This window comes from Mauremys reevesii, linkage group 1 (assembly GCF_016161935.1).
Source record: "Mauremys reevesii isolate NIE-2019 linkage group 1, ASM1616193v1, whole genome shotgun sequence".
Classification (NCBI taxonomy): domain Eukaryota; kingdom Metazoa; phylum Chordata; order Testudines; family Geoemydidae; genus Mauremys; species Mauremys reevesii.
The window spans coordinates 259,808,044-259,824,808 of NC_052623.1; the positions used below are offsets into that span (position 1 = coordinate 259,808,044).

The following is a 16,765-nucleotide window of genomic DNA, read 5'->3' on the forward strand; positions in this document are numbered from 1 at the left end:
CCTTATGGATCTCTGATTGGAGGGCTTGGATCCAGAGGGTCTGGCCTTGGGGGCTTCTTTCAGGAAAAGGAGGTGCAGGCGAATCTCCCTATCCTTGCATGCTCTGGGAGTTAAGATCCACCCAGAAGGTGAATGTTCTTCTTCCAGGCACCACACATGGTCATCGGACACCATGAAGACAGCCAGGCAGGAAGCGCACCTCTTAAATCCCAGCTTCTTCTGTTTCCTTAATTCCACCATAACACAGAACCAAAAAAGATCATTCACTAAACTGACCGCTAACACTAACTACCTAACACAACAGAAGCTTTGGTTCCAAAGAGGTTCACATCTGTCCAGCCACACAGTTGGAAAGAAATGAGGTTGTGAGGTAACTCTGCCCCCTAAAAAGCCTTGCCCTCAGAATGTGGCAACGCTGAGGGGAGAGGTGAGGGGCATGAGAGCACTCTAGCTGACACTGCTAGAAGAAGTTGTATCAGACATCACCACAAGGTGATGCGTTATCCCATAAGTGGGAATGTGCAGTGTCTCTTGAAGAAGAGCCTACATTTTAAGGAAGCTGTATGTGGTCAGACAGAAAAACTTAAGCGCTCCATACCTTGTATCCCAATTCTGGTAAAGCTGATTTGTCCCAGTGAGCTGGAATGGATTCTTCCTGTGAATGCTCAACACCACTGCATATTACAAGAGAGTTGTTGTTTTTTTTAAAAATCATAATATTTAAGAGTATTACCTTAGAAAGAGAGTTTTGCCTAATTTAGAATAAATAAAAGGTAACCCAATATATCCAGGCATTTCAAAACTCTATCTTCAGTTTAGCATGCGTAACATATCCATATCCAAACCTCATGTCAGTTAATTAGGAACTGAGGCCCCAAGTCATCGAAGCACTTTGGTACATATCTAACTTTAAGCATGAGAGAAGCCCTATTGATTTCAATGGGCACCATTTCCATGCTTATAGTTGGATATGAGCCAAAGTGCTTTGCTGAATTGGGGCCTGAGCACATAAAATGACAGACAAGCGCTCAGTATCAATTGTTGATATGAGTTGTGTCACCAAACTGAGCTCAAACTACCAATAGTTCTGGTGTAGGTCATCGGTTCTCACACAAAACCCAACATTTAAAGGGGTTAAGTCTCTTTTGTTACCATTAAGCTCACTTTGCTTGGACCTTCTGTAGTTTTGAGTCCCAGTCTCCACAAGGTGAGAGTTTATGGTTTCCTTCCTACTGATTATAAACAATCTACTATTACACATATCCAATTCCACTTGCCTACACAGGACTCAACCATATATGATATTTCCAAAGAGAACAGGTTATATGTAGGGGTTTCTTATGTGAAAAGACTGAAATGCTGAGCCAATAAGCTCTTCCCCACCACACGAACTCCTGTACTGCTTCAAAATACCAGAACATTATTTTCCAGTCTGTAACAACCACAATATCAAATTTATTGTCTTCAAATCCTGCTTGAATTTGATAGCACAAAAGCATGATTGGGGCACCTATTATGTATGCATCACAGTGGTTAGGAAACATTTCAGCATCACAAATGCACTGTGCTTTAGTTCTCAGTTACAAAAAAACTAAACCATGTAACTCCACCATAAACTCACTTAGCTAAACATGTTATTTTGGGTAAGTTACTACACTATTTTACCTTAGGAGGTACAAATGCCCATCATCATTTTTACACCAGCTGTTCCTAATCCTCCCAAATACTATACTTTATTTCTTAAGCAATGACCATTTCCAATTTGCTACATAAATTGTCAGTTACAAATTTATGGCAGAAGACAAGCCAGCAACTGCAAAATGGTTAGGCAGAACTCACAGCTGTTACTTATATTTTCATTAATGACCTACACACAAAAAGCAGGTGTGTGCCAATGAAATCTGCTGACAACATAAAACTGGAGGCATTTTCAATACAGAGGAGGATCAAAATATTATACAAGAAGAATTGGATTACCTAGAGGACTGAAGTAATAGAAAATGGATGAAATTTAATAGTACAGCATGGAAGGTCATGAACTTAGGGACTAATAAGAATTTCTGCTCTAAACTGGGGGCTCATCAGTTGGAAACGACAGATAAGACAGATTCGAGTGTATTAGTTGATCCCAGGATGACAATAAACCAGCAGTGTAATGCAGCTGTAAAAAAAAGTGAATGTGATCCTAGAATGTATCAGATGAGGCATTTCCAGTAGAGATAGAAAAGTATTAATACCATTGTATAAGGCACTGGTAAACTGGAATCCTGTATACAGTTCTTTTCACCCATGTCCACAAAAGATGAATTCAAACAGGATCAGGTATAGAACAGGGCTACTAGAAAGAGGGGTAGGGGAATAGAGAGCCTATCTTACAAAGAGGACACTAAAAGAGCTTGGATTCTTTAGCCTAGCAAAACAAAGGCTGAAACAGTGTTAACCAACCAACCAGGTTTAAAATAAAAAAAATGTAGCCTTGGTGAAAATGGATACTGGGCTTCCCATCAAGTCACTGACCTGAATCCTGCTGGCGGGCTCTGCCCCTTCCTACCAACTCCTTGTGGTCTATGCTTGCCCAATAATCAACTCCAGCAATGAGTGAGCTATTTTTAGAGTCTAACTAGAAGGTGTGAACAAAAAACCACCCACTCAAACTGGGTAATTATTCCCACCCCCCATAGCTGTTCAGTTTTAAAACACTGCCATACTAGTTTTAGTTGGGACTGGACACAGATACTTAAGTAACTGTGAGAAAGGCTGTTCCTGTTACCAATACCTCAAGGGTTAATTGTGTGTGTTTTATAGGCACCAAGTACTATAGAGAGAGCGAGATGTGGGCTATTACATACAGAAATTAATCCTTTCTTACCTTCATATATTCTGAATTCTATCTGAAATTGCTCTCAGTTTTCAGACACATTCCATCCTCCCTCACTATTATTATAATTAGCATTTACAGTGCAGTAGTGCCTAGACGTCTCAGACATTTCAGGGCCTCATTGTGCCAGGTCCTTTACAGACGTATTAAACAAAAGACCCTGCCCCCAAAGAACTGACCTCTCCCCCATCTGTTTATGCAACATTTTTCATCTTGGTCCAGCCTCTTCTCAGTCAGGTAATCAGGACCCCTGGGTACAGCCATATCTAAAACTCCTTCCACTTCACATACACTCCTCTCTTTCCCTCCAAGAGTGTCAATTCCTCTTACAATGATCTTAAAAGCAGTCTTTTTACTTTTGCTTAGTACACACGCTCTCTCTGCAAGACACTGCATAGTACTGCATGAATACATACATATCCACCACCTCAGAGTAGAGTAACTGTAGTTTACCTGATTCTCCGTTTTTCCACGTCTTGCGGGGAGAGGAATTTGGGTCTCCTGCAAACCTCTCTCTGTGTCTTATAGCGAAGGTTTCTCTGATTCATGGCTGAAAACACAGCACAGACAGCCAATTTTTCTTTCAACAATCTTCACATTTGAGGCAAAATTCTCCATTAAGACTCTCTGCCAATTCTGCCACCAAATGATACCAATGTCCAGCTCCTACTATATGCAGCCAACTTCCATTTGCATCACAGACTACAGGAACCAAGCTCTACCATGTAGATCATCGGATAGGAGAATTGTGACTCCAATTTTTTTTTTTTTTTTTTTAGTTTTGCTCTGAAATCTAAAGGAAATGACAGATAATTCACTTCACTTTCCCGGGCTATGGAGAGAATGGATGCATCATAGATAGCAGTTGTGGAAGCATCCCCACACTGTTCTGCTCATGTGCTTCAACTTTCACCTGGAAGGACCACCGCTACAGAATGGGTAGTTGCATTCTTCATACTCAGGTTTCAGCCTCTCCCTTAACGCTGTCAACAAAGGCGACCTCTCTCCCCTTACAGCTATACTTGGACCATTAACTCTTCAAATAGGCTACCAAACAGCCATCATAGGGCACCAACTTTCATTGACTGACAAGACATGGTAACCTGGATTTGAACCAATGATCCAGGAATGAAAGACTTCGCTACAGGGACTCTAACAGCACAGTTATGCCAGCATAACCCCATGGCACAGACACTGCCTACAGCAAAGACGGAAGGGGCTTTTCCCCCATTGCTGCAGGAACATGACCTCCTTGAGTGATGGTAACATTCTTCTGCAGTCTAGCTGCATCTACACTTGGGGTTAAGTCAGCATAGTTATGGCTCCCAGGTGTGTGGATTTTTCAGACTCTGAGCAATGCAGCTGTGTTAACCTAAATTGTATGTGTATACAAGGCCTTTGTATCGCATTTACTGTCCCTGAACAAAACCAAAAAAAATCCAGTCTCCTAGATTTTTACATAAAAATAAAAACTGAAACCTGGTTTTTGGACAATAAGCCAGAATGTTATACCATTCAGGCTGTCCTGGCAAAGATGGCTGTATTTGTTTACAAAAATAAAGAGCTGGATTGAAGGAACAACACTCATTGGTTACTCTAGTACAGGGGTTCCCAACACGATGCACCTGCGTACTGGCCGGCGGACGAGCATCTGCCAGAAAGCCGCCAACAAGCTGCGTCATCCAGAGGCGGTATTTCGGCGGTGACGCCTCTGGATGACGCTACTTGTCGGCGGCATTTCGGCGGCAACACCTATTGACGTTGCTGCTTGTTGGCAGAATTTCAGCAGATGCTCGTCCGCCACCACGGTCCTCCGTGGCTCGTCATCTGGTGCCCGTCAGACGAAAAAGGTTGGGGACCACTGCTCTAGTATTTCTAAGGAACTGACCTACAATAGCTTAATTTCTTGCAGAGGTAACTGGCTTTCATCCAATGCTGTTAGCACACTAAGAATACACACATAAGGCCTCTACAAGCCAAGTAATTTTCTCATGATACTTGCAAGAATGAGAATACTTTCTAATAAACGGTTTTAAAGGAAAACTGCATCCATTCTGCATTGTGCTTACCAACAATAAAGTGACTTTTTAAAAGGGTTGTCATAGCTCCCAATTTTTTATTCTAATTATTTATTTTCAGTAGAAAGTTTCAGTTGCGTTTCCCATCTTGATCAAAATTTTAATTTTTGGCTTACAGTTCTCAGCCTTCACTTCCTGAATGAAGAATGGTCTGATGATACAAGACCCAGAACTAGCAAAGATTTATGACTAGACAGCAAATTCACCCCCCCCCCCCACACCCCTTTCCCAGTGCAGGAGGCAATCCAGGAAGAGAAAGGAGGCATTTCAGGGAAGAGGTAATGAGGCTATGGAATTTATAATCCAGCAATTCTGCCCACCACATTAGCAGAGGGACACAAGTTAGAACAGGCCTGAGGTCTACCCTAGACCAAGCCCCAGCTGAACCTAATACAAGGAGCTGTAAGCCACCTCCCCTTTGTCCACCTGCTGGTGCCAGGGACAGCACAGTGATAAAGTTTCCCTCTGGTATCTGCATAAGGATGCATGGTTTTCCAGAGTCATCCTCTTATCAGGAGCTTGTACCCTACCTGACCGTGTACTGCAACTGTTGCCAAGTCATACCAGCAAATGGATACAATCATCCACAACCAGGTTTTAAATAGGGATGGGGTCTCTCTTTCAGGGAAAGAGAGAGAGAGAGAGAGAGAGAGAGAAAGAGGCTCTGCAGGGAAAACCCCTAGAATTGCTAAGCGTGGGGAGTAAGCTCAGGGTGAAGTTTACACTGTATAAGTTACCAGAAAGGGGTTTCTTTAGGACTTTTATACTCTCTTCAGAGCAGGATGGGAATTCCACGCTGCTTACAGGTGTATAAACTGAGGTCCAGCATAACTTCCAGTAGGAAGTTAATGTTTCCCTTCTGCCTCTTTTTCTGGGTAGAAGGCAATGGTAGCAGAGATTCAAGACATATACTAGTACTAGCGAGTCTGAGTGAAGCCAGATGACCAGTCCAGGAGGTTTGTGCTTCTCCAAGTGTATGGATAGCAGGTCTGGGGAAGAGGTGGGAAGGGGAGTAAATTCTCATAAAAGGGGATAAATTAGTGGTCTTAGCTTCAAGTTTGAGTATCCAGTCACCTTGGAAATGCTGCTTTAAGTTCTGACATGGTTAACCCACTACTTCATTCTTCCCAGGCAGACAGAGCCATGGTGTCGCCACTCTGCTTGCTAGCAACCTACACTCCAGCTCTTCTGGATTATAGAGCAGCCCGTGGGAGGCTGTGGGAAAGCTACTTGAAGTTAGGGTAGGCCTTGAGGTTGCTCTAATTTATTCTGGATGTCATGCTAGCCTCTGGAACAGGCCAGAATCGGCATGAAGCCATGGCTTCTGTCCTTTGCCCTGCAACGGAGATTCTCAAGGCCAGATTGTGTAAGACTCTCTTCTCACCTCAAACTAGATTCCTGGAGAAAGCAGCAGAGGAGGAAGTTTATTATTTGTGGCAATGGTTCCACAATAACCTCCTGCTAAAATACTAAGTAACGACTGTCTGGACACTATGCCAAACCCATCTTTAACTAGGAAATGGATGCATGGTTTATAAAAAACAAAAACAAAACAAAAACAAAAAAACACAACACCTTAGTTTAAGCCCAATTCTGGGGGTGGCTGTCTGCTGGAAAAGGACATTTGTGACATTAACAGAGAACAAGCCACATGGAAGAGATTAAGCAGTGCCCAGTCTGCCTAATAATGATTTAACAGTGGTGGGAGCAATATGTAAATAGTGTTTAAGATTTACAAACTAAAAAAAGCAAAGGCTTTCTTCTCCTTAAACCAGTATTGACAGAACCTGGAAACTGGTTTGCAGTCTATTCCTTAGGACTCATTACTTGCCATAACCAGAATGAGAAATCCATGAGAAAAGACTAAGCTAGTTTTCAGGCTTCTTTAAAAGTGGCTAAAGAAAAGCAAGTTTTGCTTAAATATTCCTCTTCTAGCTGTTAACCTGTTATTCAAAGGAAGTTGGGAGCTGGTTTACAGATTCTTCCATGATTCTCGCACACTGTTAGCATCAAAAAACAATGCAACTTTTCACCAAATCAGCTGAATCTTGCAGAGGAGGCTTTTAAATTAAAAAAGAAAAAAAATTCAGTCTGAATAGGCACATGAGTTTATTCAGGGTGACTAGCTCTTGTCTTGAGAGCTTTAATGGATTCCCTTTTCCTTTAAACACCACAAAGTAAGATTAATATCTTAACTTCTCCTCTACTAACATAGTTTACACAACATATCTGAAAGGAAGAACCCCCCCAGACCCCACCCCCAGCATACCTTTAAAGTTGAGTTCATATTCATGTCTTCCAGCTTTGAACTGCAATGTTGGAGACACTTTTGCTAGATAAGCATGCTCCAGGTCACTGCTGCATACAGTGGAAGCATCATGATCATCATCCTGTCAGGTCAGAACCAAAAGAAGAAAGATTTTTCTTAATCTTCTTTAAATGAGAAAGTATAACGTATCTGTTCTGTGGCAGCTGTGGCCTTACAGGCCTGTGTGCTACTGCCCTTTAAAATAAAGGCCATCCACCACCAGCTAGACAGAGAAACTTCCCCAACTCCCAAGATGGAGATGGGAATGGGGAGGGGGAGAGAGAGCTGCTGAATCCAGAATGTCAAGGAACGCTGAAGGAAAGAGAAGGTTACATTTCAAGCAATGAAAACAGGTGGAAATACCTGTCACCTATTTCAGATAACACACTGAACAGATGTCAGTCAGTAATGACTTTCGGTCGCTACTAACTGCTCCTGTATCTGAGCCACTGAACCTCAAAGTTAAAGTCTCCATATCCCATTACAAATCCTCTGAGCCCAAATTTGATCAATAGACTATTCAAATAAAAAAAGACAGCCTATGTAGCATCCAATAGTTTCCACAGATTTAATGCAATAGGGTTGGGCAGCTGCCTTTCATCTACACACTTACTTCTGTTCCATATTCACGCCACACACCATATTCGTCCTTCCAGTACCAGAGCCAATCTGTTGTAAGAATGAAGTGAGGGGGTTTGGTCACAGACGATGCTGTGGAGAGGCGCCTAACTTTGGCAGAGCCATAGGTCATGTTCTGAAAAGATATATACTGCAAGCCACTATATGAAAACCTGTGAGAGAGGGCCAAAGGGTTTAAAAAAAAAAAAAAAAAAGTTAGCATCAGTCAATTGAGCGTACTTACAACTTCTGAGTCAGAGATCCATAAAAATAATGCAAAATATTATGCCCACTGTCAAAGTAATGTAAGTGCCCCCAAGGGTGAAGTGCAAAGTCATGATTCCTATCACAATCACTATTCACCCCTCACACTGCCCATACATGTGTATTATTTTGTATTGTATATGGTGCCGAAGTTTAAGACATAATATTGTAAATCTATATGAAATCATAACTTCTTTGCTTGTCATGACCACAGTGGTTGAGTCAGATATAAAAGAGATAACATAAAGAAAAAGGCCGTGTCCATCAGACCAATCAGTGTCTCCCAGTCTGTCTGTCGCCAGTGGCCAATGCAGAGGTGAAGTGAACCTGACTGGTGATGATCAATCTCTCTGTCTGATCTCTCATCTCTCCATCCATCATCTCTCTCCCAGACAGGCTAGCCTACCCATACCATCACCACCTGGCTTGAGCCCATGCCCAGCCTTTATACCATATTATTTCCAATTTTTTTTCCCCTTTTAAGTCTAGCCCCTTTACAACCTCCTCCCCTCCTCAGGAGGAAAGTGACACAAAGAAGAACTGTGAAAAAGAGTTTTTTTTTTTTTTTTTATTTTTTTGCCTTTTAATTATTTTTTTTTGACCCTAGTTCTTGTATTATATTAATAAATAAATACTTTTTCCTTTCCACTTTCTCAAACATCTTTCATGATTTTATATTCATATATCATATCCCCCTTAGTCTTCTCTTTTTTCCAAGCTGCCTCTTTTCCCTCTCCCTTTCTCTCCCCCTCTAAGGACCCCTCTATCATCCCCTATTTTTTTTTCTTTTTTTTCTTTGCTTTTTTTTTCTTTTAGAATATCTTTTTTTGTGAGGAGACCACATCTGTGTGCACAGTATGTATTATGTATGGTATATATATATTATATAATATTATAATCTTATTCTCCTCTCTATCTCTATTCTTTTTTTTCCTTCTTTTCCTGTTTTTTTTTTTTTTCCTCACGCTTTACACAACTATCACATGATAACTCCAAGATCTTCCATGAAACTCCAAGATCTTTTTCCTGACTAATGTAGCCTAATTATGTGTATGTATAGTTGTTGTAAGTTTTTTTTTTTTTTTTTTTTTTTATTTTATATTATTTTTCATTTCATTTTTTCATTTTTTTTGCTTTTTTTGATTTTTTTTTTTTCTTTTTGTGATCTTTTGTCTCTCTTTTCTCTCTTTAGTCTTCTTGAGTAGTTTAGTTTAGTTTCATCTGCAAACCACCCCTTTCTGTTTACTTTTCTCTCCAGATTTATGAATAAATTGAATGAATTGACCTGGTCCCAGGACTGAGGAACATCACTAGTTTCTTTCCTCTTTCCATTCATTAATTTACCATTAATTCCCTTTGTTCTTTCCTGTGTCTCCTCCCAGTCTCCAATCCATGAAAGGACCTTTCCTTTTCATTTTATCCCAATTCACGTAAGGCCTTTGGTGAGGGACCTTGTAAAAGCTTTCTGGAAATCTAAGTCTGTCCACTCCACCAGATCCCCCTTGTTGTTGTTTTGTTTTTCCCTTCAAAGAATAGATTAGTTAGTACACAACACTTTCCCCTACAGAAACCATGTTGATTATATTGCTCAAGTTTTTTTTTTTTTTCTGTGTCTTCAATTTTATTCTTTACTATTGTTTCAACTAATTTGCCCGGTACCGACGTTAGACTTACCGGTCTGTAATTGTATAAAATGGGCATGTGTAAATGTCACACACACTTCTGCTAATTCCTTATATTCTGACCTGGATCACCTCTTGCCTTTTGATCTCTCTAAAGCAGGAACAGAAGACTGTTGATATTGCAATGTTTTTGCAATATGAATTAATGGATCAGACCCTCAAAACTCATTTTCACTTATAGCTTAAGTCAGGCTTTGAATAGGCTTTGATCCAACATAAGCATGGGCTAATCAACAGATCTGTTCATCAGCTGCTCCAATCCTCTCTTTACAATTTCCAGTGCTTAGTGGCAACTAGCCACAGACATGCAACCTGGGAAACAGACCTTCAACAGTTTCTTCCAAAAGCTCATCATCGCTACAGATGCAAGAGAATCTCTTGGCTGTTAGCAGCAGCAGTACTGCTGTCCTTTCTTCAGGCCATGAGCCATTAGAAGCTGAGACCATTACAAACACACTAAGTGGAATGTGAGAACTTTTGAAGTAAGTGGCCCATATACATATTCCAGTACATTATATCATATATTGATATGAGTTGGGGATGTAAAAGGTTAACTGGTTAGCACTAGGCTTACTGTTAATGGACCTTAACCGTTAACCCTCAGCCCTGCTCCAGCCGGAGCGACCCCTGCGCCAGCCGCCTCACACCGGCCGGAGTGACCTCGGTTAACCGGTTAACTTTTTAAACTATATTTACGTCCCTAGTATGAGTCTCCTCCAATATCTTCTTTGCACTACCATAGCAATTCCAAAGCTTTCTGAAGTTATTCCCACCTTTGCAATTGCTACCTATGCCCCTCAGCTCTTCTCTCTCTCAGAGCCTACTCCACCCACATCTTCTACTGCAAGGACGCCTCGCTGGAATGAGTGAAGAGCCATGCACTACCTCAATATGATACTACAATGGTAAAGGAGACGCACTCTGTAATAAAGGCAGGGATGAATCAGGACAAGAGCTAGTCAAAACAGGACAAATTTTCAAGAATATTTTAGTCTAAATTATTTTCTTCAAAAGTTTTCCCACCATCTCCATTGTAAATAATCCATTTGTGCAATAGTGCAGAAAAACAAACAAGTGAGCTAGCCACTCAGCTCTATAGCATAACCCATAAACGCCCAAGATGGATCCCAGGCTACAAAGAACAACCAGGGGGCTAGATCCCTTATCTGGTGTAAGTCATCTAAATCCCATTGATTCACTAAATAAAATGAAGCAGTTTAGGTATTGGCTTTAATGGAGCTGCGTCAACTATGAGAGCTAAGGATCTAGATCAGTATTTCACTTTCAGAAGGAAAGCCACAAATATTAGTAAATTACTAACAATTTATACCTGTTATTACTGGGGTCACAATATGCCTTTTCAATTTTCTCCATATCCTTCAAGTCCTTCCACAGGGCACCTTCCAAGATCTGCCATCTATATGGCAAATGAAAATGAACTCTGATACACTTATCTAAAAAAGGTAAAAATGAAATGAAGCTGTATTAGTTCTATAGCCTACCACCAGATGATTTTTCTGGGCATGTGTATTGGAATCTAATGCTTGTGAAGGTGCCAGGAACACAGCACTAGAAAGTGTCCACCTACTGAATAGGTACAGCAGACATCTCAACGAAAGCTTCCATACACTGGCCATCCAAAGTGATTCAGCTGTGACCAAGACGGATCCCCTCCTCTAGTCCCATTACATTCTTTGCTTGTGTTTAAAAGCTACTATTAAGGATGTAATTGTGGTGGTGATGATGATGATGGATATGTGTTTGCTTTAAAGCTATAAGGTAATGTGTTACTATGAACTCAAATCCCCACAATGGATTAAATAAATATTTTTCCAGCCAAATAGATCACACTGGTGGTCTTATTAACAATGGCAATGAGAGTGGGAGACCCAGTTAGATTCCCAGAGTTAATATCTGTCACTCCCAACGCTGATGCTGTTCAAACAGTCCAGTTCTCTTTACCACTGTAATGCTGGCAGACCAGGTGCCAGCTCTTGCCAAACATCTGTACCCCATGTTATAAGGTGAGATTACAGAGGATTGCAATGCAAATACTTAATTGTCTAAGTCAGTCAGTCAGTCATCAAACAGAAAAGAAACATTAATGAATGTAAAATGCTGGCTTTCTACAGAAGGTGTTAGAACCTGCCCACCAAGAAAACCCATTGAAACCAAATGAGCCATTGTGAAACAAAGACTCTGTTAATTGCATTCCTCCCCCCACCTCATGAGGAGGAGATGCAAGCATGTACTCATCCCATCAGCTTGAACTCTGGGTGGAAAAGTAAGGCTGTGGCTACACATAGCACTTCAAAGCGCTGCCGCGGTAGCGCTGCCACGGCAGCGCTTTGAAGCGCTAAGTGTAGTCAAAGCGCCAGCGCTGGGAGAGAGCTCTCCCAGCACTGTCCGTACTCCAGCTCCCTGTGGGGAATAACGGACAGCGCTGGGGCGCGGCTCCAGCGCTGGGGCTTTGATTACACTGGAGAGCTCTCCCAGCACTGTCCGTACTCCACCTCCCTATGGGGAATAACGTACAGCGCTGGGGCTTTGACCACACTGGCACTTTGCAGCGCCGCAATTTGCAGCGCTGGAGAGGGTGTGTTTTCACACCCTGCTGCAGCGCTGCAAATTTGTAAGTGTAGCCAAGCCCTAAGAAAAGTCCCTAACAAGAAGAAACGGTATCTCTATGCTGTTTGGATTTGTAAGCATAAGCAACGGATCTCCAGCTGCTTAGCCTGGGTTAGCCCTAAATGACATACAAAGCATGAATATTACAAGGAGTTTCTATCACCTTTTGGAACCTAAGATTGTAATTCATTTGTGTAATTATCTTTACCTGCTTTAACCTTGTAAATTACTCTTTTATTTCCTTTTCCTAGTTAATAAGTCTTTAGATAATTTATTACAGATTAGCTACAAGCGTCATTGGTTTGAGTTCTCTGGTGAAACTGACCCTGGAGTAAGTGACTAGTCCTTTCGGACTGGGAGTAACCTGAATATTATTGTGATTTCTGATGTAAGGGACCATCTATCACAAAGATAAGCTCACCTGGTTGACAAAACAGATTAGAGTACCTAGGAAGACTGTCTGTGACTCCATATTAAGGCTGTTTTAGTGCCTGAGGAGTTCACACTTGATACATGGTTGGTGAAATCTAAGTATCAAACTCACAACTAGTTTGTGGTTTGTTCCCTGCTTCTACGTAGTCAGCCCCAGACTGCACTCACATTCAAGCCACTGCAGGACAGCTACCACTGTCCCTCTTGACCAGTGGTTCTCAAACTTTTGTACTGGTGACCCCTTTCATGTAGCAAGCCTCTGAATGTGACCCCCCCATAAATTAAAAACACTTTTTTATATATTTATATATTATAAATGCTGGAGGCAAAGCAGGGTTTGGGGTGGAGGCTGACAGCTCGCGACCCCCTGAAGGGTCCCACCCCCAGTTTGAGAACCCCTGTTTTTGACAATATAGGCAGAGACAGAGTTCATATTAAGAAGTGTAGATATGCACAGCTGCTCAGTTAACATAAAACCCCTCACCAGGAAAGAGGAAAGACAAAAAAAAAAAAAAAAAGGTCTGTATGCACAAAGTTCAAGCTGTTTTTCATTCTGCAGCAAGAGGCAGAGGACCTTGAACAGCAGCTGAAGTCAAAGAAAGCACACTGTACAAAATTATGAAAAGAGGCACAATCAGCAGAGAAGAAGCAGGCTGAGACCATGAGCAGGGGAAGGATGAAAGGTGCACATGGCAACGAGGAATCGAAAAAGGGAAGGAGACATGCAACCACACATAGATAGCAGCAACAGCTACTTCACCCTGACAAGCTGGAGGATGCTCAAAGTGAGAGAAGACTGGGGTCAGACAACAGCTCAAACAGCCTTAAAGAGACAAGTACTGAAAGGGAGCAAGACTATCTTATAGTGACTTAGGGTAACAGATCTGTACAGTACAGTAATTCCTACATTCCATCTAATCTAGTATCCAGTCTCTGACAGTGTCCAGTACCAGTGGTTCAAAGGAAGGTGTAAGAAACCTGCAGTAGGCAGATATGGGATAATATGCTTCCTCCCCACACCACCACCACCACCACATTATTAGATATTAGAATGAGATATAATCAGAGACTGCATAATCCCTGAAACATGAGGTTTAATATCCCTTCCAAAATGTATTAGCATTAATCATGACAACTCTGGATACTCTTGTTATCCATATAAATGTCCAATCCCTTTTTGACTCTTGCTATGCTCCTGGCCTCAACAACTTTCTGTAGCAACGAGTTTCATAGTGTAATTACACATTGTGGAAAAATATTTCTTTTCATCAGTTTTGCCACTTTTTAATTTCATTAAAAATCTCTTTGTTCTTGTATTATGTGACAGGGAGAACACAAGACTCCCTATCTACCTTTTCTTGACCATACTAACACTAGTCTGTACTGTTTGCTAATTTTATATACTTTTATCATGTCACCTCTTTAAGAAAAGGACATTCAATCTTTTCAGTCACTCTTCATGAAAGTTTTCCCATGCCTCTCCTGTATCTTTTTTTTTCAGATGGGATGACCAATACTATACACAGTATTCCAGATGAGGCCACACAATTGATATGAGGCATTATGATGTTCCTGTGCTATTCTCCATTCCATCTTAACGTTGTTTGTTTTCTGATTGCAGCTGTGCATCAACCAAAGAGCTCTACACTGAGCTGTCTACAGTGACACCCGGGTTCCTACCCAGAGCTAATACAGTTAATTCAGAACCTTGAAAGGTATGCTAGTAGTTTAAAAGTTTTCCCTCCAACATGCATTAACTTTCATTTATCGACACTGAACTTTAATTGCCACCTCATCATCCATTGACCTAGCTCAGTTAGGTCTCTCTGAAGTTCCTCAATCCCTCCTCATCTTGACGAATCTAAGGCCATGTCTACACTACATAATTATTTCGACCTAACTTATGCCAGCATACAGCCACCACAGTTATATTGCGTGTGTGCGTGCGCACTTGGCTCCTTGTATTGGTGGTGCGCATTCTCACCAGGAGCACTTGTATTGATTGTACTGTAAGGGCATTGTGGGACGGCTCCTGAAAGCCAGTAACAGTCAACATAAGCAACACAATGTCTAAACTGACACTGCGTCAGGCTAATTACACTAACCATGATTCTATGCCATTTGGGAGGTGTTCCTAAATTGGTGTAGAGAGGCACTTACATCAGAGGGAGCCAAATTTAAGTGTAGACATTTCCACCCCTAGGTTGACACAAGGCAGCTTACGTTGACCTAGCCATGTAGTGTAGACCGGGCCTAAACAATTTGTGTCATGCAAATTCTGCTACTTTACTCCCTTTTCCAGAGCATTCATAAATATATTAAATTCTGTACCCAGTACATAAACTTGAGGTATCTCAGTGTTAACCTCTGGCAAGGATGAAAGCTGACTATTTAATCATACTCTGTTTTCTAACGCCTAACTAGTTTTTGATCCATGGCAATACTTTGCCTCTCACCCCATGGCAATTTTGCTTCTTTAGTAGTGTTTTGTGAGGGACTTTGTCAAAGGCCTTTTTGAACATCTAAAAAAAATTGCCCGCCAGTGGATATAGGAGTTATCTGACACATTCAAAGAATTCTACTAGATTAGTGAGATACCATTTTCCTTTGCGGAAAACATATTAGCATATAATGATCCAACAGGTATTTTAGTCATCTATTTTTTAATGATCATTTCAACCAGTTTGCCAGGTACAGATATAACACTTATTGGTCTGTAATTCCACATATCACGCCTAGCATCTTTTCTGAAATATAGATACATTTGCTATCTTTCAATCCTCTGGAACAGTAGCTTTTTTAAAAATGAGACTACACTTCATACTTAAGAGTCTTCAGAACTCTTGGGTACCTACTAGATGGGTCTGATTACTACTAAATCTAAATTCTAGTAAGGTAAGACTGTTGCCAACACCATCTGTGACAGAAAGTACTGCATGGTGTTTTATGGTTACCAGAAGAAGCAATACAACAACAGAAAGGGTATATGGCAGAAGGTAGAGGAACTGTCACATAGACTCCCAGTTGTAACAGTGACATAAATCAAGGGAGAGTCAACAGAATTAAGGGCAACTTTAGGGATCTGGAAAGAGAATCAATGTGGGATTGCTCAAACTGATGTTCTCAGAGATTCTTTCTGTGCCTAGTGTAAGTAAAGGGAAGAAAGAAAAAAAAAAGACCAATACTAGAAACCAAATGAAGGCTGCATAGATGACAAAGGAAAAAGGGTCACGAATTCATGGAGCAGTGCAATTTCAGCCTTTTGTAGATGGAGGAAGAGAATAGCAACAATGGCCTTGTGGGCAAAGCGTACAGACTAGGGACAGTTGGGAGAAAGGAAAAAGGTCTTATTAGGAAGTGAAGACCAGCTTCCAGCCATTTTTACTGAGTAAAATCATTATACAGGATATACCATAGGAATATTTGGTGACTAATTAAAAACAAAAACCACACCCATACGTTTTAAGATAAAGGAAAAATGAATGCGACTTGCTAGTATCATGATGACTTACCTTGAAAGCTACAACTTTTCCTTATGTAGTACAAGCAGATCTCATCTAATTCTTCATTACTATTTGCATTCTGGGAACCCTGACTAAGACTGTCTCTTCTCGCTACAAAGGGAGAAACAGAATTGTCATTTATAAATAGCTTTTGTATGCTCAGTTTCAACAAGTTCTCCTAAAAAATACACTTATGTTTAGAGAAGACACACACGAAGAGACTTTGTAACTACACGACTCTGATCCAATTCCAAGATGACTGAAGTTGAAGTCTCCCCACTACAAAAATAGATTCAGGCATATAGTTACGACATATAACAAAAGTCATAACATACTCATATTTTATAGCATAGATGGGGTTTAACTATGTTACA

The 16,765-nt window shown here is 41.0% G+C and overlaps 1 protein-coding gene across 1 annotated transcript in view; it reads right to left on the reverse strand.

Annotated features, from left to right (window-relative positions):
• Positions 1-16,765, reverse strand: part of LOC120379593 (protein mono-ADP-ribosyltransferase PARP12-like) — a 39,551-nt gene that overhangs the window by 7,122 nt on the left and 15,664 nt on the right. The window contains exons 4-9 of the mRNA XM_039497172.1: positions 16,401-16,502; positions 11,159-11,282; positions 7,878-8,055; positions 7,226-7,346; positions 3,332-3,428; positions 599-674 (exon numbers count right to left, since the gene is read on the reverse strand). Coding sequence (XP_039353106.1) covers positions 599-674; positions 3,332-3,428; positions 7,226-7,346; positions 7,878-8,055; positions 11,159-11,282; positions 16,401-16,502 — 698 coding nt within the window. The remainder of the gene's footprint in view (positions 1-598; positions 675-3,331; positions 3,429-7,225; positions 7,347-7,877; positions 8,056-11,158; positions 11,283-16,400; positions 16,503-16,765) is intronic.